This window comes from Dromaius novaehollandiae, chromosome 5, assembly GCF_036370855.1.
Source record: "Dromaius novaehollandiae isolate bDroNov1 chromosome 5, bDroNov1.hap1, whole genome shotgun sequence".
In the NCBI taxonomy this organism is placed as follows: domain Eukaryota; kingdom Metazoa; phylum Chordata; class Aves; order Casuariiformes; family Dromaiidae; genus Dromaius; species Dromaius novaehollandiae.
The window spans coordinates 67,333,525-67,357,274 of NC_088102.1; the positions used below are offsets into that span (position 1 = coordinate 67,333,525).

Consider the following 23,750-nt stretch of genomic DNA (forward strand, 5'->3'; position numbering starts at 1 on the left):
CAGGTTACAGATGATCAGTAGCAGCAAGTTTCTGATAGTGGTTTCAAGCTGGTTCAGATCTGGGGGTTTGCGTTTGTCTGCAATTTAGCTTCATCTTTTGCAAGTGTTACTGTGAAAAGCAGACCTATGGGGTTGAGCTGTCCTTGCTTTTTCCCCTTTCATGGCGTGTTTTTGCTGCAAGGGTAGAGACTTTGGGTGAAGCACGTACAGACCCAAAAGCTGCAACAAGACAATGTTAATTCTTCAGGTAGGAGGATGCCATCCCATGTGCCAGCAATCTTCTGCCTTGGCGTAGAAAACATGGATATTCTACTTACCAGGTCTGGCACTGGTGAGAAGAAACTCTTTTGCATGGACATAAACAGGACACTCAACAGCTAGTATCTTTACTGAATGAATTTATTGGTTTTTGAACTAAAGTTGCTCACAGTTATTTAACAAGGGATACATCAGATTTCTTTGTCCATTTTAAACCGTTAAATAATGTCAGTTTGTGTCTGTATATGTGTGTGTGCGCGCGTGTGTGTCTTCAAAGTACAAAATAGGAAGGATAACAAGAGGTATTGCTTTCATTTATTCTTATATCTTGTGTAAGTAATCCCCTTCCTGCTTGTACCACATGGGTTTTGCTGATATAGGTATTTTTTAATTATTATTATTATTTTGTATTGAAATCCCAGCCTTTTGTAGAGGTACAATGTAACAGAAGCATCAAAATCTATACACAAGGGAAGAGAAAAGAGGGAAAAGAAGGACGGGGGTGATGGGAGGGGAGCTTGGAGGAGAAGTAGAGAGAGGGCGGAGGCAGGAAAGACAACGAAAGCAAAAGAGACTAATTTACAGCAATGTCATGCAATTAAAACTGCCCCCCTCTCCTGCACCCTTGCCTCCCCCCCTCCCCAGCCATCACTCCCTGGTGTCTGACATGCACACAGCAATACGAGAGAAAAGTTCAAGAATAGGGAAAATAAATAAATAAATAAAAACAAAAAATAAAATAAATCCCTCCCATTTGGGGGAATGGGGAAACAGGGCAAAAGTCAAAGGTCTTTGCCCCAGTTGTGTCTTTAAAAATTCTTTTTAATCTTCAAACCTATGTACAAGTAAAACTGGTCCAAGAAGGGGAAAAATGATGAAAAAAAACAACAACGACAACAACAACAAAAAAGAGAACTCATCCAACATTATCATTAAAAAAAAAATAATCTTGCGATACAACATACACCCATAGGAACCCAACGAGCAGCAATTGAAGGTCATAAAAGAGCTGAACACTAATGCTAAGCCTACATTCTTAAAATCTCAGTCAAGAAGTACTTCTCATTGTGTGTTTGTCTTCCACGCGTAAAACCACGTTTTTTTGTTTGATTAACCTTTGAGCTTGGGCCAGAATAAGTTACATTTGGTCACGTAACTCTTGAGGAGGAGGAAAAAAGGCGACAATTCTTCTTTCTCAAAGTCACAAGATGAACACTTAAGGAGCTTCTGTGTCTTTTTTCCCCCTCCTCCCCAAAATAAATAAGAATCAATGTTGCCTCTACACAATTATTAAACAGAAGATATATCTAACAGCTTATTTTTTTAAATATATATATATGTATATATAAATAACCAAGACCTAATAACTGAAACACAAAAAAAGGTCCCCATCCAACCAATCCCACCCTCCTCCCCCTTTCAAAAAAAAACTTTATAAAAATATCTTGCAGTAATTTTTAAAGTTTACAGTAGCTTCGTGATTAAGTCTCCCATTGCCCTGACTCCACCTTGTCTTGCTCAGATGAACTTAAGTGCCAGTGATTTGCACACACACACACACAGGAAATAAAACCCAAGATAAGTCTCTTTTCTTCCTCCTCTTAATCTTCTTTTTTTTTTTTTTGTAGAAAAAATCACCCAAGCCAACAAATGAAATTGTTAACTTAAAGAAATAATACTGATATCAATGCAGCACTAGCAACACAACAATTGCATCTAAATGCAGGGTGTGGTGGAGGATCCAGCTGGTGGAAGAAGGTCCCAGCGCGGTGGCACAGTGGCAGGGAGTTGACAGATGGGGAGGAAGGTGTCGAAGGAGGAGCAGCAGTAGCAGCAGCGGCAACTGTGCCTGGCGGCGGGAGAGACAGTCCTCGGCAGAATCTTGTCCCTCTTCTTTGCTACCAGAAGTTGCCTTTTCCCTAAGTTTTAATGTTTGTTTGTATGTGTTTATTCATTTAACCCCCTCTCCCTCCTAAGTTTATTCCTTTCCCCTTCCAGCAGGTCAAAAAGCAAAATGATACAGTTAAAAAAAAAAAACCAAACTATTTTTTTATATATATATATATATGTATATATGTATACTTATACATAAATATAAATATATATATGTATATATAAGAAAAGGGGGGAAAAGAAAAGGAAAAGGTGGTGGGGAGAAAAAGAAGTTTAAGAAAATCCTGTGATGAAGCTCCCCAATATTGTCTTGGTTCAACGCTTAGTTTGGAGTTGCTCCTGGCTGGTTTCTGATGAGAATGCGCTCTGGATTCACGAACACTGCGCTCCCGCTACACCCATCTCCTGCCCCCGCACCCTTCCCCACCGGGCTGAGTTCACCTGCACGGACAGAAGTTGCCCAGGGCAGAGGTTTCACGCCAACAATTTGCAACCTCCTTTCAGCCCAGACTGTGCAATCCCATAACTGAGCAGATCTCTCTCGTGGAACACCAAAAAAGAAAAAAGCCAGAAAAAAAAGAAAAAAGCGTGCATTGGGGAGGTGTCTGGGGAGAAGTGGGGGAGAAACCCACTTCCTGAAGGGAGAGGGGAGGCTGGGAACCTCAAACAGGACTGGTCCTTGGACAGTCTACATCGGTTGCCTTCCGTCAACAAGTGTCCGCAGAGCACAGAAGGTGAAGCCGTGGCTGACATGTTAACTTTTCGGGATAATTCCTGGTAGCAGAGCGGAAACAAGTGGTGTCGTCAGAAACACAGAGAGAGCATGAACAGAACAAGAAACAAAACAAAACAAAACAAAACAAAAATAATAATAATAATAATAATAAAAAACCCAAAAAATCAGGAAGGAGGAAAAAAAAGAAAAACACTCAAAAAAAGGGAGAAAAAAACAATCAAAAAAACACAACCCAAGATCTGGCGAACTGGGTTTGTCATCTGTGCTACCTTTTCTTTTCTTTCTTTTCTTTTCATTCTTTCATTCGTTTGTTTGTTTTTGTGTTTGTTTCTGAGATATATATTATATATCATATATAAATATATATATGTATATATATACAGTCATTCCTTCATACAAAATTTGTCTATAGACAGTTTTGTACTGTTGTGGCAAGGTATATACATCCTTCTAGTTTAGAGGCTAGCTTACTAAGGAATATTCTTTCATTCTTTCTTGCTTTTTTGTTTTTTTTTTTCTAAGTTATTTAATTTTTTTATGTGTTTATTTAAGGTTGGTCTTGTAGGCCGACTGATGAGACCATCTTTGCCTTGTCTTTGCCAGCAGGGTACTTATTGTCTCCTCTAGACCCATAGTCATTAGAACCGGAATCGCTCCGCTTGCTGTTTGCGCTATGCTTGGTTGGCGTGCCGGGGGGATGGCTCACCTGCCCGTTCTTCTCGTCTGAAAAAAGTTGTTTAATTACGTCAAAGAAGTTACTCAATGGGCTGCCTGGGTACACAAAACAGAGGAGACAAAAAAAGAAAGAAAGAAAAAAAAAAAAAACAAGGAGAGGGAAAAGAGAGAGAAAAAGAGGAGAGAGAGAAAGAGAACAAACAAACAAATGAACAATGGGGTTTTTAACGAGAAGAACATGATGAGGAGATCCAGAGCCACGTGCGTGGGGGTTTGTGGGGGATGAAGACAATGAGCAGGAGGAGGAAGAGTGTTTAGGATGGGATACCTACAGAAATAAAGAGGCTGGGAGCATAAAGCACCAAGGGGGAAGGTCCTAGTTTTCTCCTGAGTGGATGGGCATAGCTGTCTCACCTAGCAGGAGCACATAGTGCCGTGCTGCTGAAATATTTCTGTTACCTGGTGTCACCTGGCAACTCAGCACTGAAAGGTCAGTGAATGTAACCCTGGATACAGGCAAATCCTATGTTATTGTTTCTATTACAAACGGGGTATTTGTATGCTGTCACCAACTGATGCTTTGCTTTGCAGCCTTGCTACGTTTCCTGACTACACCAGGCGTTTTGCTTTTCTTGCTTGCGTTTGGATTCTTTCTGAAAGTCTCCTTGCTCACCTTCAGCCACTAAGCCTGAAGCACCTGAGTGCTCCAGGGGAAAAGCGTTTGAAAAATGAGCTATGGCTGACAAGACTACCTCCATATGCATGCGTGATTTGTAGCTTGAGCTAGCAAGCTTCTAAGCACCTTCAGATCCTTCTTACAACACGCATCTGGAAAAGAAGATGCAGACCGCTTGGTAGAAGCAGGCTGTTACGCCTGTGACTATTCTGGGAACTACCATGGCCAAGAACTGCTTCCTCGTTGTCCTGAATTTATGCTCTCTCTTCTTAGCGTGCAGCCCCACGTTCCTCTGTGGCTCCTGACTCCACTGTAATGAATGTCAGCGTCACGGAGGCTGTGTTGTAAACAGAACAGCCGTCTCATTAAGCTAGCCACCGGAGCAGGCTGCACTATTAACATGGGTTGGGCACTGTGCACATGTGAGAATATAACCTTTCATGCCACTGAAAAATCTCTTTGTTCACCATTTCACCTTCTGATCAAACCCAACCTTCACTTTACCAATGCCATTGGCTGCTCTGGAGCATGACACATCACAGACCCAGCTCCAGGGGCCAAAGGGAACAGACAGACCCCGGGCTGAATGCAATGAGTTTCAAAAAAGCCCTCTGAAGGTGTGCACGTCTGAGACCTCCTCAATTTACAAGGCAGAAATACTATCTAAGGAGCTCTCATGTGCTTGCCTAACAGCTACATGCTTGGGTAGATTTGGTCAGTATTATGTAACTCCAAGATGGTGACATACAACACCTGAACTGGTGAGGGCCAGACAATCGTCATTTAATCCCCTACTGCCAGGATAAGTCCAATGCAGTTAAAGATCCAGTTGCATCTCAGCATGAGTGGTACCAACTCAGCAGCAGTCCACAGAGGCTTTGTGACACACGACAGCTCAGGCTGGACCTGTCAGGTCTCACCCACTGAGGATGAGACTTGTACAGCAGGTTCTTTCCTCCTGCTGTAGTGCCCACTGCAGTAGTGGGTACACCTCTGTGCAACTATGTTTTTGGACGACCAGGCAGCAGAGGGATGCAGTGTTGGCCTTGTCCCCTGTCAGAGGATGTGTGGAAAGCCTGGCGTGCTACTGATGGCTACCATGGTCAAGGTAACCTTTGCAAGAGCATTTCTAGCCCCGTTTAATTCTCTTGGATTGGGGGATCAATCCTGATCAGACATCTGAGGGGGTCACACTAAATTCACATACTAAAATCCCTGGACATAGGTGTTCAAGGTGTTGTTTTTTTATCTAATATACACCGGGGAGTTGATGATGGTCCTTGATCATTAAAACCCCATATTGTTTTTTCAAGAATGGACTATTGGCTCCATTGTTCTAACAAATTCAAATTAGGTCATTACATCCCACTTAAATAAATTAATTCTCCAGCTCCTGAAAGGAAAGGGGGTCATTGTTTTCTGCCTTGCTGCTCTAGTATGCTATTAAGAGAGTGGAACCTCTCAGCCCTGAGATGGCAACATTCAGTCAGGAGCAAAGGGATTTCTTTATAGCAGAGATCACCATTTATCCACAGTCAGCGGACACTGGTGGCTCAGTAATATTGTATTTCCCTTCACCTTTATTACAAAAAACATAAGAAAATCAGTTACTACAGCAGGCAAATATTGTCTACGTATGGTGACCTGTGTGAAGAGTGTGTTAAGTGCTTTCTTATCCTCTAACGGAAAATACTAGATGGACATCAATTGCTCTTATGCAAGGAAAGAGGAAATATACAGTATTTGTGCCTTGCAAAACTGAATGTGTTGCTCTTTTTTTCTGCCCCGTGCTGACCAGGCAGTTGCTGCTTTCCTCTGCCTGTTAATAGGCGTTGAGAAAAATCAAGTGGCTGGCCTGTGCAGAGCGAAGGATCTCAAAGTCTCATCACTCCCATTCATTCCTTGTCTTCCTCTGCTTGCTGCTTTGTGTTTAATTTACTGCTGGCACTGGTTCTATGTGTGCATTCAGTTACAGCAATGCCACAAGCATTGGTGCACCAGTTTCTGGAGGAGCATCACTCAGCTAACTGAAGCCTTAGAGATGGGCCCAAACAAACAGCCAGGCAAGACATGCATCTCAATTTCTGGCTAAGATGGGAAAAGCTGTGAAACTCACAGTCATTTCTGAGTCAGAGCTCTGTGATCTCCCGCTGCCTCTCTCCCACACATGCTTTGGAAAGGGAATATCTGTTCCAGATCTATGACTTCTAATTCGGACACCTCTGTAAGACTCCCTAAAAACCTGTTAGGTTTATGGGCACATGCTCTGCTCAGACTCATTTCTAGTTTTTTTAGGTGGGTACTCTCTTTCAATAAAAAAAAAAAAGAAAGGAAGCATAACACTCAACCTTGAATGCAGGAATGTGGAAAGATCTGTTTTTTATGTGGCTTTGGACCCCTCATCTTCATAAGCAAATGGAGTCAGCAGAGAGAATGAAAAAGAGCACTGAAAAAAATGCTGGAGAGGGAAAGACTGCCAGGTTGGGAGAAAAGGGGAGAGGAGTATCTAGTTATTCAGCTGAGCAGTTTGTTCAACAAGCTTAGAGGGAAAGAAGAGGGCAGAGTAAGCAGCGCTCTGCAGGAATTGGGGAAGTTTTAGTTTTCGCATAGACAGAAATAGTAGACAAAAATACAATTTACAAGAATGGAGTAATAAAACATTTTATAAATTGTATGTATGTCTTGTATTTGATGAATCCTGACATAGGATTTTTAATCATCCTATTAAAATATGCAGCCCCTGATTCATCCACCCTTTCTCCTCCCCATGCCCTACTGGCTTTCAAGTGCCTGGAGATTTCTTGCTGCAAGAGTATTTAACAGTCTGCCTTTCCTTTGCATATATCTCTACTGGATTCCTTACAATCAGCAATTTCAGGTAAAATTTTAATGGGAGGTAAGAAATCCTTAGGGATATTTAAAGAGAGCTACTGAAAAATAATAGGCCATTTCACTAACCCTTTCCTTCCTTTGCCTTTTGTAGTAACTGGACTTGCAATTAAATATGTAGTAACGATACTCTCTTAGCCTGCAGTCAACAGAGAACTGATCCTATGCTGAGCAATACAGACAATCACTGTGTCGATGGTATCTCTGTGACAGCTTGTTAGCCCACACTTGGGCTGGTCTAGATAACAGTCTTTGAATGGACAAAGAATCCTCATGTTGCACTCTGGGGATATAGAAACATGGGTCAGCTATGCTGGAAGCATGAAAATGGTGAGTGGTGTTGCTCCTCTCAGTGCTCAGCTCCCTTTGGGCTTGTATGGCCAGCAAAACAAGACTTGAAAATGCAGCTGATGATGGAACAGAACAGCCTTCTCAGCAATCTTCCATCCCTCACAGTCAGTGCAAAATACATGATAGGCTGTTACACCTGCAAGGCCAACTGGGGGTCTCAGAAAGGGTACCTCTCCTATTTCAGAAAGTGAGATGAGATCCCGCTTCCTCTGGGCAAGGATGAAAGTTTAGCTCACTGATTCTTCAGAATTTCCCTGGTGTTTCATGCATCTGTAACTAAGGTCTTTCCCCTGGAGAGCAAACATTTGTCAACACAGAGCAACGAAGGCATGAAGGGCAGTAAGGGTGAGAAACCATGAGAAGGATCAGAGGCAGGAGGGGAGGTTCAGAGCATTAGGTTTATACCTGTTAGGAGGAGAAGGATATGTGCATTTCTGAGTAGACCAAGGAGTTGAGTCTTGCAAGACCACTGGGAAGGGAAACGGGTTTGAAAATAAGCATTGAAGCTTACAAAAGGGTCACGAACTGAAGGGATGCTAAAGGGATGTATTTATGGAGAAGGCATTGGTTTGTGGCATTGGTGTGCCACACTGTCATGTCCAAATATGACAAAAGAAATTGGGAACGCATCTGAATACAACAGGCGCTAAAAGGGAAGAACAGGGCTGGGAACAGACACAAAGAGGTAAAAGGAAGGTGGGCGGACAGCTTATATTAACTCTCCATATTACTGTTCCTAAGAAGTCTGATATTGACTAATTCCCAGTGGTGTCACAGGTACTGGGAGCAAAGCTGCCCCAGTTAAGAGAGGAAAGAGAAAATCAGGTGGTGGCACCAGGAAAGTCCATGTCTGCTCTGACCTTGCAAAGCACCTCAGAGTCCTCAACAGGAAGCTAACAGGAGGTGGCAAACAAGCAGCTTCTGGACAGGCTTGGAGGCTTCGGTCACTGATTCGAGCCTGCTGTTTCATAACATTTTAAGATAGTCAGATATGAACTGTTTTTGTTGAAGCAATTTGCAATATTCCCATTGACTTAATGGAAGCAAACCCTGAGGCACTTCTTGTCCTGTGAAACCATCTCTTTCAAGTCTATGCATTTTTAATCCACTGCTCCTTGTGGTGCTGAACACAAAGCTGCACAAAGCAAATACGCCTTCTGTAGGATTATCCTCTGCCTTTCCCTTCTGCATAGCCTGAGAAATTTTGGTTCTTTACATCTTTACCTTAGGCTTTGAGAGAAAGTGAATGGAAAAAGATATGTCCCCACTGAAAATGGAGAGACCCTTTGTCAACCTAACTTCTCACATTCCTTCTCTACATCTTGTTTTTTCATCCTTTCAGACTGCCTTCAGCCTATCTCTGCTACTGAGGTTTTCTTCCTCTACTCATTTTTTTCTCTTTATCCCCTTATTTTTTTATTCCTAACTTGTTCTGTATTTCCACAGCAGCTGTGGTTTCAGTGAATCATGTGGCAAAAATCCAACTCCTACCACATAAAGCATCAAAACACTCTCTGATGGGAGATAATCCATCCCCTTTCAAATTTATTTTGCTACTCTGACAGAGTTCTAGCCCTCTTTGTTAAGACTAGGCATTTTTTTGTCTCTCTGCTTGTTTTCTGTTGGCAGAGTCCCTTTTGCCTTCAAAAACAGAAGAGTTAAAATACAGAACCGATTCCAAGAATATATGCATTGAAAGTTAGTGGCATAAGGGACAAGGTAGAGATGAAAGTGGCCTATTCCTATTTGTTTAATTATAATATCATGCAGGGGTCTTTCTTCAGGCTAAGGAGCCATTGGTCTAGGCATAGTACAAATACAAACTAGACAGATGCCTCAAGGAGCTCAGAGGCTACCAAAGAAAACTACGGAGAGAATTTCTTGCTCAATTCATGTGCCAGACAGTTGGATATATGAGGCTTCCCTCTAGACTGGGAAGGATGACAGAAAGACCACTGCAATGTCTTGCTAGAGGCCATCACACAGAACCTCCTCCTGTTCTACAAACCCATCCTAGTCCACTTGAACTGAACTGAAGAAACTGCAGAAACCCCAAAACTGGTACCTGTCTAAAACTATAGGGAGTACGAGGTTAGAGAAGCTTTTCAAGGGATAAAGGCATGGTTTCATATTTGCTGGATTTTAAGCTGTCACAACAGGTTGACCAGAACAAGCTCCCTTTTATTGCTTCCTGAATAAGTTACATATTGGGACAGCTATTTCAATTTCATTTTGTTTTAGGGCAAGAAAATGGAGACAGACTGACAGTCCGCAGAACAACTCCAGTTTCTTAGCAGGACTCCTGAATTCTAACTGGGAAACACTATTTCCAAAGATAAGAACAGAGCTTATTTTCCAGAATCCAGCAACACTTTGGACTCTGCTAATAAAAATGTCAACTGATAGCAGTGTTTGCAGAAAGAGACTACTGCTAGAAACTACTCAGATTAACACACACTGTTAGCACAGGTGTTCATGCCACCAGCAGAAGGTGGGCACTTTCAGTCAGTATGTACCTGGACAGATATGAACTACCAACCTGCAATTTAAATGCTACATAACCCATCCTTGTTCCTGCTCCCCTAAAACATCCTGTCTCCTCTGCAGGAGAGAGTCCCAATATTTGTGACTAGCCAGATGTATCCAGATGGCCACTCTGCCTCCATTTTGCACATTCACTCTCTGCATACACACACAAAGAAGCTAAGATCTGTTTCAGCTTCCCCATTGCAGGCATTATAATTGAGACAAGTTGCTCTTGGGTGATGAGTTAGTGAATGGTGAAGACAGGCAGCAAAGACTCAAATTTATGGGACATATTTCCTTGCTGCTACCTTCTGCAGAGCTAAGGCATGAGTAATTTATTAGAAAAACAACCATGTCCCCTACTGATGAATAGTTCTGGCCAATCCAGCACCACCACATCACATTCGAGAAAGGAGACACGACGACGGAGAGGAGGGAATCATACATTCATTTGGACAGCTGGTGGCACTGAAAGAGCAGGCAAGGATAGTGGTGGGATGAAGAGATGCCAGATTTTGTTGTGAAATCATGCTGTTCTGGCAAGTTGGCTGGTAGAGGACTCAGCCCAAGAATCCTTTGCATCTGTCCTTTTACAAAGGTTTCTGTACAAGTGCATGATGAGAGGGGAAGCTGACAATCTACATTCTCAAAGCCACAGCAGATGATGGTATTGTTGCTGCCCATTCTCTTAAAACTTCTGCTGCTTCATTCTAATTTTTTGTTCATAAAAATGTCAGGAGTGTATTGGCTCTTAATAATACGATTTTTGTCCTTTCCTGCCCGTTGGATGTTCAAGAGTGATCTTAGGCTTTTTAAGTTCTCTGACCTGCTCCTAAGGAGAGAAACCATCTGTGTATACTGATGAAATGTTAATTCCTCCTTTCCTCTGAATCAATCCCTTCAAAATACAATTTAATTTTCAAGGGAGGCCACTTCAAATTTAGCTTATCGCAGCAAGCAAATATTCACATAGAATATCCTGAAGCACTGCCTTATATAAATAAAGTACAGTGATCTTAATTAAGAGAGAGATGTGTGTTTTCTCCAGATGGATATTATTAGAGAGAAAGAGGAAAAGATCTTGTGTTGGAGAGTAAAAATCTGGCTCTGCGTATGAAAACAGGTTCTGACACGTACCAAACAGTTTTACATATCTGGATTCATCTTTAGTGTGAAGTTACCTTTTCTTTGCTACCTTCTTCTACACTGCAAAAATACAAGTCATTCACTGGAAAAGAAACAACTAGAATGATGAGCTTTGACTATGGTGTGAAGGGAATCAGGCATGTATTTGGACAGCGAATAGTACTAATAGAATGGGCAAGGATAAGTGGGAAACTTGGCTTGAACACTTTGGAAAGACTCATCTTGCTTACTGTGATCCACATATCATGATTGAGTATGTCATTTTTCACATGGGACTTCTTCCTTTGACCCTTCATTTGGGTCACAATATATTTCCATATGAATCAAGAATCAGCCATGCTCAGGAGCACCAGTAGCCAGCACATTTTTCAGAAACGTTAATAAAAAATTAGTGTTATCTTCTGACTACCTCACAGTGTAAAAATGTTGAGAAAAGCCTTGCACATGAGAGGGCAGCATACACTTTTTCTGCAGCTCTCAGTGTCAGTGTTTCTGCCATCAGGTATGACTTTATGAATGCAAATCACCACCTCCTCTCCCTTCGAAGAGCAAATGGCTATTCCAAAGCAAGTAGGATTACTCTAAGTAATGACAATATGGATCTGGATTACTTCCAAGAGCACCAAATCCAGGTATTTTCTGCTGCTATTGACACCAAGCATCTCCAAATTAGCACTCACAAAAGTTATATGCTGCAATTGCAACCCAAATGTGATATAACCAGTTTTAAACCACAAAAACTCTCCTAATTTCTCAAGTAGTTTGGGATGCATTCCCAAATGGGCTTGCATTCGTATGAATGGAACTGCTTTTGCAAGGAGGTAAGAAGAGAAGCCTTTACAGCAGTGCAGTCGCTCTGCGTGCACAGAGAATTACTGGCTGTGGGGGACAAAGTCAGATGACTCTGAATAAGAAGCAGTGTCAAACTCCTAAGACACTGAAACCAAGAGATTTGAGTGAGATATATTGAGAAGATATGAAAGGCAACTGGACTTGCTGTGCTTTTGCTGTGATCAGAGCACTCTGGTGACAGTCACTGGTACATAAAAGGATCTGTAAGGCTTTCTGTTTAACACTGCAGTGTCAGGAATCAAGCTTTCAAATTGCAAGTAGCAATACAGGATGCATAACAATAAACACCAGGTCTCCTGACCAGCCTGTTGTCACAGGGTTATGGTGTAAGCCTTTGCAGGAAAGCCTGTCTCTGCAGTGCCTGATTTGACTGGATGCTGACTTGACTGCACGAATAATACCTAATAACCTTTCCTCCTCTTTTCATCACGCATTTCCGTGGAAGTGCCCGTGAGGTAACTTAAGGCATCCCTGAGGAGTCATGAGGGATGGAAAGGAACAAGCAAAGACAGCCTTCCTTGGAGACAGCAAGACTCAGCCCCAGACAGCTTCAGGATGGAGACTGGAAAATTCACAGGCTCCCTGACAAGTGCTTCTCAGAATGTAAAGTCAAGAACTAGGCAGGATTTTCAGAGCTTTTTTGCCAGCAGCCTGCAGCTTGGTGAAATGTGACTAAGGACTCCATAAAACTGGGGACGGCTGAGAAGAGGAGCTATCAAAGGCTTTACACCAGCTTTACTATTGATTCAACCACCCAAAGAAATTCTCAGCTCACTCTTTAAAGTCCTTAAAGTCATTAAGGCTTTTAAAGATAGAATCTCTTCTGAACAGGGACTACAGAAACGGCACTGTGGGCTTCTTTGTGGCATATTTCAATGGCTCCAGATTCGATGTGCTCAATCTACAAAGATATTTGCTTTCTAGATCCCAGCCTTGCAGTTACAGTTCGGGGGCTTTTCAGTTTGCATATTATCTTGATTTTTTTTTCTTTTTTTTTAATGTAAAGGCTCTGCAGAACCTATTAGAACCTCAGTGTCAATTATGCAACCTGTTCTTCAGTAGAATAGACAAAAATACCAGATCAGATGGTAGTAAACAGTTCTCTCAATCCTGGCCCAAAAGAAACAGAATCCAGCTCATTCTTTTACAGCTGTGATGACTTAATATGGCTTAATGGCAGCACATAAAGTAGTAAAGCTTATTTGGCTTATTTGTCACTAAACTGATTTGACTGAATGCATACAAGAAACAGATCAGCTAAGTAGGAAGGTGTCATTTCTACAAGCAGTTTTTCAGATTATAGCTACATTTTAAATGTAAAGGTCTTAACTTTCACAAGGTAAAATTATTCTTACAAAAAGGTATTAAAGACTTGATGGAAACCAGCTTATTCTTTCTGACACTAGAAATGTCTCTTCTCCTGCTGAAATGGGTGGAAATGTAAAACAAAGTTTTCTATCCCAATGTGGATTTTAACCTTATTATGAGTCAAAAGATTTCCTTCTTCCTATTGGGAAATATTATGAGTAGCAGTTTTCTAATGTGCACAGGTAGGATTGATACAGCAGCTGTTTGGACTGATACAGCAGCTGTTTGTCATTTGGACGTCGGCAGCTCCTACAACACACCTCTGCTGTTCAGGAGTAACTTGTTTTTCAGTGCCAACTGCTATATGCAAAATCACTTTGCGGATGGATGACCACTGCTAGCAGAAGAGGAGATAACGTTTAGAGGACTAAATAAATGTGCCTTGCCGTTAATTACAACATTTAATGGTTTATAGTCGGTGAAAAGGTACATCTCATTCCCACCAGAGCTTTCACATGGCTGAGCCGGACATAAAGCATCTGATGCAGTGGGTTTTTTTCCTGCTCCAGTGTTAACTCTTTTCCAAAAACGATCCCCAGGGCTCATTCTCAGAATGCAGAACAATGATGAAGTCAAAAAACCCCACACAGTACAGTTTTTTTTTACACTATTTGTTGTTCCTAGGCAAACATTGCACCAACTTCACAGGGGCTGCCTGTCCTCAAAGTCATAGAGAGCAGTTTGCTGACAGCAGGCTAAATTCTGTTATCGTTCCCCTCCACTCCCCTGCCTAAATTGTAGGTGAGCTCCCCTGTGCGCAAAAGAATAGCTCCTCACTCACACAGGACGATGCAATTTGGCACGGTGTCTATCACCACTACTTCTGGTGTGTGTGAGTGCACCAACAAGAAGACGAGTCAAAGTAAGCAGCCCCATTAAACCCTACAACCTTTCCTTTCTCTTCTCTGAATTTATCCACGTGCTCTGTCTGCACTGTAGCTGCCACAAAATACCCTCCTTGCTGGCCGTCACTGTCCTCTGGCCCTTGCTGGATTGATGCGGACACTGTGACGGCTGCAGGGCCCAGCTGAGCTGGAGGTGAATGGTAATGCACAATCGAAAGAGTGCAGAGTACTGGCTAGTATCTGGGTAGCTAAATTAACTTGCAGATAATCAGTAGAATCAGCATTTCAGGATTTCTGTATGATGCGAATGCCAGATCCAGGCAAGAAACTCAGGCTTGAGGGAGAAGAAGGATTTGCTCTCTGATGCCTTTAAGAAGAAGCTGGAGGTCTGCCTACCACCTAAATGAGGAGACTGGGAATGATAAACCTAGAAATCTAAAATAAGAAATCAAATGAGTCCCCCTGAGTGAAAACTCCCACCAGCAAAGCTGAAATTTAAGGGAAAGAGATGGTCTGAATTATAGGAAATGGGCCAAATTCTGCTCTCAATCACACACGCATAAGCCTAGTATTATCTGCAGTTATCCTAGAACAACCTTCCTTAGTGCACAAAGTTGTGACGCAGGAGTCACAGGTCCAACTGGGAAGCAGTCCTAGCTCACTGATCGCTTCCTCAACGGGTTGTATTTCCTTTCACAGAGATCCCTGAATTCAAACCAGATACCTGCATGGAAATCTAAAGAGAACAGAGTACTCCTGCACAGAACCTTTCTGTACAAGCTAGAAGAACGATGACAAACACTCTCTCATAGCATTTGAGTATTTCCACTGCTGTATTTGGAGGAGTCAGTATGGGCATAGGGAGTGAAAGAAAGAAAACAATCCAACGTGTGCATCGAGAGGAGGGAAGGCAAGGGACAAGTTAGCCAAAACTCATGTAACTCCAAGAAAGGTGAGATGCAAGTTTTGCAGGAAAATTCTTTTTTTTAATTTTTTTTTTTTATTCCTAGCAAAAATTTGAAAGTCCAGTAGGTACACAGCTCCTCCAGCTAGGGACTCACTATGCTTCCCCAAGACCAGACCGGCACTAGGACAATTTACACTAGCTAAGTGTCTGGCAGATAGTGTGCAGTGAGTCTTTGGGAGGATCTGAAAGGGTGTTACCCCAAAGATACACGGGGAAGAAGGGAGCGGGTGCAAAGGGGAATTAAACAGCATAGCAATCCTGTCTCAATAAATAGCAGGAGACAAAGGGAGACAGCAGCTAGCAGGGCAGCATTCGGCTTCACTGCAGAAAAGGGACTGAAAAATCATGAATCAAAGGCAGCAAGTAAACAAAAGAAAAAACAAACCAAAAAAGAAACCCCGGAAAAGAAAAAGAAAATTCCTGGCCTGGGCTACAGTGAGGGAGGGAATCACAAGTGCAACACCACACCCTTGTGCTATGAAGGGGCAAGCTGTGGTAGAGTCTGTGCATCTCGGCAGGGATAGGGATGGAGTAAGGGGGATGTGCTTGTGTCCACCAGGGAAGTGGGCTGTTACGGGGTGGGCAGTCTTGCAAAGAGCGTGGGAAGGCAGGAATAGGGAAGGAGAACAGGTGGAAGGGACTGGACGGCGTGTAATATATTGCTCAGCAGGGGCTGGGGAAGGAGAAAAGGCAGAAGGGAAGGAAGTTCTTACCACATTTGGAAAGTCTGCCAGTCATCAACTCCATACAGTTAGTGGTGTCTGGATCATAGAACGGAAAGAGGAGGGAGGGAGGGAGAAACATAAAAAAAGGTTTCCATACCTCTGTGCATAAAGTAGTAACTTAGCACATTATTACCTGAAGCAGGAAACATATACACATCTTGGGCTTCACACAGCCCAGGCCAAATTCTGCCACCCATTTATGCCAGTGCAACCCTGGCCATACAACTTGAGAGTGGATTTTGCCTCAGTCCCACTGCTTCCACCCACCTCTTTATCTCAGCTAAAGGAATTTACAAGATGTAGGAAATGTTCACCACAACATTAGCAAACTAAAAGCCTTGAAACACGTGGTTTCACCTGGCCAGGCTTGTAAGTTATCCTGCAAAACCCAGAAAATGTCCAGCCAGCTGATCTATGTACATCAAAAGCCTGGAGACAGAGAGGAGGTGCACCTATTGTGCTACTGGACATGGAATACAGGATTTACTTAACCAGCTCAGAAATGTCTTTCAGACCCCACAGGATAATGTCCAAGTCCATAAACCTGCCTCTCTCATTCACGTGTAGTCTCTTACTCTTCTTGATTTCGATGGGATTGCTCACAGGCAACAGAACTACTTCTTGAAAAGGTGGCAGAATCTGGCCCTGAGACATTCCTGTCTGCTTTGTGTATAGCTCCTACTCCCACAGCCTCTGAGAGCTTCTCACCCAGGTGCAGCAAGCAGAAGGAGCTCTATATGTAAGATTTAATGTAAAAAGGACTTGCCCTGCATGTCCTGCATCTCCATGCAGAACCTCCTGGCAAGCAGAATCTGCCATCAGCCAGGACTCCCTCGCATTTGGGATCTAAATCTTTGTGCCCATGAGTGCTGGGCAATGGGGAGCATCCACAGGCTGTTGAGCAAGTGGATAATAGTTCATGCACTTAGTTCAGTCTGAGACCTCTTCTTGCTTGGCCTCTCAATGAGCACTCATGTACCGAAGACTTCTTGGAAACATACACACTTATGCCAAAATTTTGATCTGCTGAAAAGCCAGCAGGAGAGAGCCTAGGATCATTTGTCAGCATTCCTCCCCTTAAATACTGAGAAGAGTAATTTCAGGGGAAAAAATAAAAAGGCAGGGGAGGCTATGCCTGGGTAAGCTATTTCCCTCAGTATTAACCCATGCTAGGAGAGCATGGATGTGTCTTCTGATGCAGCCAGGCCAATGCTGCAGAGATCATGGGGGAGAGCAAGGAGCAGAGAGGGCAGGTGCTTGGTCCAGTGACACTGGCCAGAGCATCTGAGGAGAACCTCTATGGTCTCCATCCTCAAGGTCAGAGGCAGGCTGGCAGAGGTGAAAGGGAGATGACACCCATGGAAGGTCTCTCAGAAAGGCATAAGACTTAAAGAAGGAGAGAGGGGAAAGAGGAAGGAGGTGAGGGAGAAGAGAGGATTCAAGATTTGGAACAAAGTGTCAGAGGTGTCAAAGAGGCCGAGAGTTTACTTATCTTTGAAATTCTGTGTATATTCTGACTGAGTGAAGACAAATTAAGCTCCTAAAACACATTCCTCCCTGAAGATACCTAAACAGGGTTAAGAATTGCCTACAGCTGCTGGACTGGGCCAACGATCAGAAGTCACAGTCACAGGTTTGTATCATTTTTTTCTTTGATAACCTGGAGAAGTTTGTCATTTGATGCCTTTTAGTAGTTCCTGTCCAGCCCCATCTGGGTCAACTTCGCCTTGTTGTAACGCAATGTAACACAGCTCTATACTGGAATCGTTACCGTTATGCTTTGAGAGAGTGCAGAAAAACCCATAAAAGCCAGCAAAATCTCAAATATGACTGAAAGATTCCTTCTAATTCCCACCTAAATCACTTGAAATCTTTCCCTCTAGTGTATCAAAACTGACTGGCCACTAGGTCACTAGTGATCTGGAAACAAAAAAAGTGGTATTTGGATAATATCAGAAAAGGTAAACATTGTGGTGATTTTACTAAGATTCTCCTGAAGTAGCTATTTCTATTTATTTGTGATTTTTTTAATTAAAAAATATCAAGTTAATACTTCATTAAGTTACTTAAGTTAATACTTCAGATGAATACTGTCTTTTTTCTAAGTTATTTCCAGTCAGTACAGCTCTTTTTAGTATTTCATGTAAAGCTAATTGTATAACAGATCTAAATATATTAATCATGTGTGATTAGAATACAAACTGACAGATCTACAAAAGAAAAAAGGATGTAACACAGGCTTTTGGATAACTTAGTATCTTGGGCCCTGTAATCCATTTTGTTCCTAAACTACTACTTTTGCAGGTTATCGAATTGTTTTTGATGGATAGGGAAAAACATAAAAACTCTTTTAGAATGTAAGACCATGGAAAAATATCAAAGGAAGACTTAATAAAACCTTAATTTTTCTTCCTTAAAACTGTTATGCAAAATCCTAATTTGTATTCTCTATATTGCATGGCCAGTCCCAGCAATTGCACAAGAATCTATTTTCCTTTTTTTTTCTTCCCAATATGTGATCAGGTGTTTTTTCCCTGCTCCTAAAGAATAGGAAAAATGAGCACACCAGAAACTGTAGCTCATATGACATCTGCTGAAAGACCAATAGAGTTAATACGCCTTCAGCCTCTCTCTTGTAATAATTACTTTAATACCTCATTTATTTCCATCATATTGTAATTTATGCTCTAATAAATATTCTACATGATAAAATATTTTATAATTTTAAAGTAGAATTTTCATCCTTACTAGAAAGGCCCTTAGATTCTTGGCAGCCGGCTGCCGCTCATGGATAATATTCTACAACCCAGTGCCTGTAGGATCCAGATGTTATATGAGTAAGATCATAGTCCAAAGGCCTTTACCTGCCTGAGAAGCACTGATGTGTCATGTAACTGCATTTTTCACGTGTGCTGTTTAATTTTTTAATTAAAGCACAGTGGCAGTGCCGGCTCTCAATCCTTCTGATGATAAATTAATTCCCTATTTCATAAGGATTGCTGGCACTCATTCACACTTTGGATTTGACTAAGACTCTCTTATAAATGACACCCAGTTCAGTTCATTAACAGATGGCAAAATGCTTTGCTTAAAATAAGACCTTCCTGATCGGAACATGAGAAAGCCAAACATGCTCTGAATCCACTAAAAAATTAAAAGCTGCTAAATTTCCACTCTTTTTTTTCCCTCTATTTTCTTTAACTTCTGAGTTTCTATGCTTCCTAAATTTCACAATCAAACAGCCAACAGCCTGGTTTGTGATGCTCCTGATGTCTGTGAGACTATGACTTGTCCCAGCCCAGGAAATCTCACACAAGCAACTGCTCCTCTGAGACCTCCAGAAAGCACTGAGCATCTCCTGCCAGATGCTTAAAGCCCCCAGTAAACATTTCCATCAAAGGAGATGATGTCAAGGGAGACACCAGTTCCTCTGGTCCAAGGTAGTTATCATGTCCCCAGCCTTTGGGTGCTTATTTGAAATGCACTGTCCTATTAAAAATCTAAAGTGCTTGGATTTTTTTCTTACATGCTTTATGTCAAGATTATTCAGTTAATTGCAATGCCGTCTGTTGAGTAATATTATTAAAACCGTTTAGCAAAAAAAAGTGCTCTGCCAATCCAACCAGGCTTTGCACCGCATCTGTTATAGGTGGGAACCACGATAGGAAGATGAAGTGATTGCCCCAGACACTATAAGAATGGTAAGACATAAAGGATCTCCACAAGAAGGCAGGGAACAATATAAACCTGGGACCTGGATGAGTCCCACACAAAACTGACTTGCAGTCCAAATCCAAACTGGCATTTGCATGGCCCAGTATTGGGCCTGCAGCTGGAAGTTTACCTTTCAAAGCCCTTAATTTGCTACTTACTCTCTTCTTCTGTACTGATGGTAAAATCCTTCAAACATTTAGAAACTTTAAGTTTCTTATTAACTTTTTGTAGAGAATTAACCAACCTACAGCTCTTGTGAGCCATAAAAATGAACACCCAGATGGGACAGATCAATACTACAGCAAAGCTTTCTGAGTCACGCAAGCATTTTTTTTTTATATATACATACACCAGCACAGTAAGAGAGCTTAGGAGCATATACTGAAGATGCATACAATCAGAAAGAATTAGTACTGCCCTATTTTGAAGGTGGATATGGTCTCCAAACACTTGCTTATGCTGATGAAAAGCATTTCCAGCTGCAACACTCAGAAACTCTGAACTTTGAGGTGCCAATGGTTAAAATTTGACACAAAGCAGAGAAATATAATAAAGAAGCAGAAAACCTATCACAGAGAAGTAAAAAGAAGCTATTTCAGTATTGCTGATTGCCCAGAGCATGGGAAAATGGGAAAAATGGGGATATGTAGCACCCCACTCTCAGACCAAAGCATAAAGAGGCAAGAAAATACCAGGAAGATAAAATTGATACCCTGAGAATAATCACTGAACGCTTTTGCATGTTCCCATTCACCAGCTGCTTTTATCACTCCTTTGTGCAAAGGCACTGGAGGCAGACAGAGTATAATTTAATGGAAAGTGTACTGGGCTGAAACAAAGGCAAAGATCTGAGATTTTTTTCCTCCACGGAGATCCTTTTGTCCCACCAAAGGGCAATTCTGCCCAGGGACTACCTAAGTACATATCCTGCATATGAGGCTCCTGGATGGAGCAATACATGGGCAGGAGACAAGGCCGACTGCTTCCGTAGATAGGGTTCTTCCCCCTTGATCCAAAAAGGGCTGTCTTTTCAGAGCCTCACTGAGCGTAATGGATTTTGTGACACAAGTATCAAGAACTCAGGGACAGCTCTTCCGGTTCAGATCACAGGTCCAAACCACCCCATATTTAGTAGCCATACACGGACACCCAGGAGAGTAACAGCAGGCCAAACATATATGATGCTTCCCCCTAATACTACCTCACTCTCTGACTATTTTTAGGCCAGGGATTTGATGAGCTTGCTGTGGTTTCTCTGTCAAGTAATCCCCACAAAGATTTATCTTGCAGGGATTTGTCCAGCCTCCCTCTGAATATGGAAATACTCACAGGAATATGAGTATATAGAAGCCTCTTGCATTCACAATTTGCTTCAGCAAGGAGTTCCACACTTATTACCCACTACAAGAAGAAACACCTTCCAGTGTTTGTTTTGTACTTGGCTTCCACGAGTGTCATGTAATGGCCTCTGTTTTTTGAGCAGAAGAAACAATGAACAACCAAATCCCTATGTACTTGCTCTATGCCAGTCATGAGTCTGCAGACCTGGTACTACCTCAGCAGCTATACTATAGTAGATTTAATGACCTGAAATACCAAGGAAGAAGGCTGATGTATTGTACTGAACTTGGCCAACTGGACACTGGATTTTAAATGTATTAATTTAGCTTTTTGGGTGGATTTCATTTATTTACACATTTATTCAGGAGAGGGTGGAAAGCTATTTTCCTGCTTCAGAGTATTTGAGAAAGAATAAGCACAGCCAGTCTTAGGAAGGGAAAATGGAAGTGAATGGAAGAATATCCATGGGAAAGGGAGATTATAGGGCACTCAAGTGCACCATAAAAATACATCTGCCTAAATCAGGTATATATGTGTACACACACTCACATACACACACACAGATGCATGGACAACACAACTAGAAACACTGTTGTGAGCTAGAGGAAATGAGACAGAGGAAAGTGTGTTCGGAAACCCAGGCAAGCCAGCTTCGCGGGCTGGCATGCTGCACAGCAGGTCAAAGAGGGGCAGGAGAGAGAACGACTGTCGGTGCCATGTGCTTACTAGGCCTTGCTGTTCTGCTTTATACTGTCTATTGAATCTTCCCCTTCTGCAGTTCTCACTTTACATGCATGCTTTTTTCACAGATGGTTTTCATCATGCCACCTGTAATGGCGTCTGAACTAAAAGGCAGGGGCGAGACCTGCACAGAGGATACAGCTGTGCACAATGAGCCAGGGAAATCTCCAGTGCCCGGGCAGTGGTACAAACAGGCCAGTATTGCTGGTCGGAATATCCTCAGAGCCAAGGAGGAGGGGACTCAAAGTGAACTGTCCAACCCTTCCTGTTGCTGCAGTGGACTCTGCCTACAGAGCATCCTTAAACCACGGACGTGAATAGGAACCCAACCACTGCAATATCTGTGAAGTATTCAGAGCTGGGAGCATGGCAGAAGAAGAGAAATAGAGAATTTGCCTTGTTTCTACACTGACAGAAAGTTGAGTGATCCCACAGCAATTTCTAGGAAGTACTTGCACAGACCTGCCCAGCTACAGCCACGTAGCTGAGCATGGTGAGGAAGGTGAACTCAGCTCTCTCGCTGTCCCCTTATTCCTGTATTTCCTCCTACCCTCTCACTGTGGCTGGGGTATGTGAACCATTGGGCCTTCCTACCTTGACACACAGGTTCTCTCTTTGTTGGTAACAACCCCTTTTTTTCCTTCCTTTCTCTCTTTCACTTGGACTCGGTTCCAAACTAAATTTTTTGAGTTCCACTACTTCTGTCTTTTTTCAAGAGACACACACATCTTGCTGATCAGGACAGCTGATTACAGTACAGTTTGCTTCCTGGGGGTCTCAGGAGCTGTCTTGCCCGGGTAACTCCCTGGCCCAGGGAATTCTCATTTTTAAGTTTCAAGAGATCATTCATTATGGTTTTGCTCCATGGGGAGTTATTCTTCCCTCCTTGGCTTTAAAGATCAAGCTGGTTTTCCCTTGCTAGAATGACATACTCTAGAGTAGCTTTAGGCAGCAGGAAGAGATTCAGCATCTATAATATGATTTCTCCTTTCCAGAGCCAGAGCAAAACTGTATGTCAGATGCATTTCTCACAGCACAGTTGGCCCTAAACATCTCCCTGAACTTCTGAGTTAGATGAATGGTTTTTATTCCTGCCATCATGTGAGTTTCCTCCGTGCATTACATGCCTGTGTGCAACAGGGTCCAAGTCTTTCTAGCGAGCCTCAGTAGCTAGCCCATACTAGGGTGATGATAATAAGACAGCTCACAGTTTTATTTATAACAATTTTTTCCTCAGCAGAGGGTAAGGGCACATTTCTTTCCCTAAGAGACAAGGATTGTGTAAACACAGCAGGGGTAATATGAACTATACCCAACGGATGCTCCTCTCGCTCCCACTGGGCCTCAGTATTTCCCAAGAGGAAGGGCTGGCAGAAAACTCTGGCTACTTCCTTGAGTTCAGTTTAATTTCAAAAGTCCAGACCTGGACTGAATCGAAAACCTGAAATGACCCTAGTTCTAATACTCTCACTTTTCCTGTTCCTTAACAGAGTAACCCGTGTGCTGGTTACCCTTGCAATCCAGCGTGCAGAAGGTGAGGCAGTGCTGGAGGGCAAAAGCAAAGTGGAAAATAATCTTTCCTGAGCTGAGTGTAGTTTTCTGTCATGTAGTGAGCACACACTATTCTAGATGGAGTTATTTTATCTTTTGCTGTTAAAGCCACACTGTTAGACCAGAAGTTTGTAACCCGTATGTGCAACGAGCCAAGGAGACCCAGCATTTGACTGCAGGATGCCATACCTGCTTCCTTCCCCTACTTTTGTCTGTGGCTGGTTCACACAAAGGTCAAGCACAGAATTTGACTCTTACGTATATTTAGTTACCACCTTTTCAGCATCATACAATGAGAACATTTTTCCCACTCCTCCTGCCTCTTTATCTTCCTTCTGCAGCCTCCACCCTCTGGCTTGCTCATATTTCTTCCCTGTGTTTGTAACTTTGTACTTTCTTTATGCTTCTCCAGATTTTTTTCCTTCCTTGAAGCCCTCCCAATAGCTAAGCATCCTTATGATTTCAGTTCTCACCTTTTCCATTGTTTTGTCCTCTT

At 42.4% G+C, this 23,750-nt stretch overlaps 1 protein-coding gene across 1 annotated transcript in view; it reads right to left on the reverse strand.

The window, feature by feature from the left end:
* Nucleotides 1–381: 381 nt before the first annotated feature.
* The window catches only part of BRSK2 (BR serine/threonine kinase 2), a 313,443-nt gene continuing 290,074 nt past the window's right edge, over nt 382–23,750 (reverse strand). The window contains 4 exon segments of the mRNA XM_064513155.1: nt 382–2,721; nt 2,724–2,925; nt 3,594–3,658; nt 15,896–15,943. Of these exon segments, the coding sequence (XP_064369225.1) occupies nt 2,474–2,721; nt 2,724–2,925; nt 3,594–3,658; nt 15,896–15,943 (563 nt within the window). The 3' untranslated portion in view covers nt 382–2,473.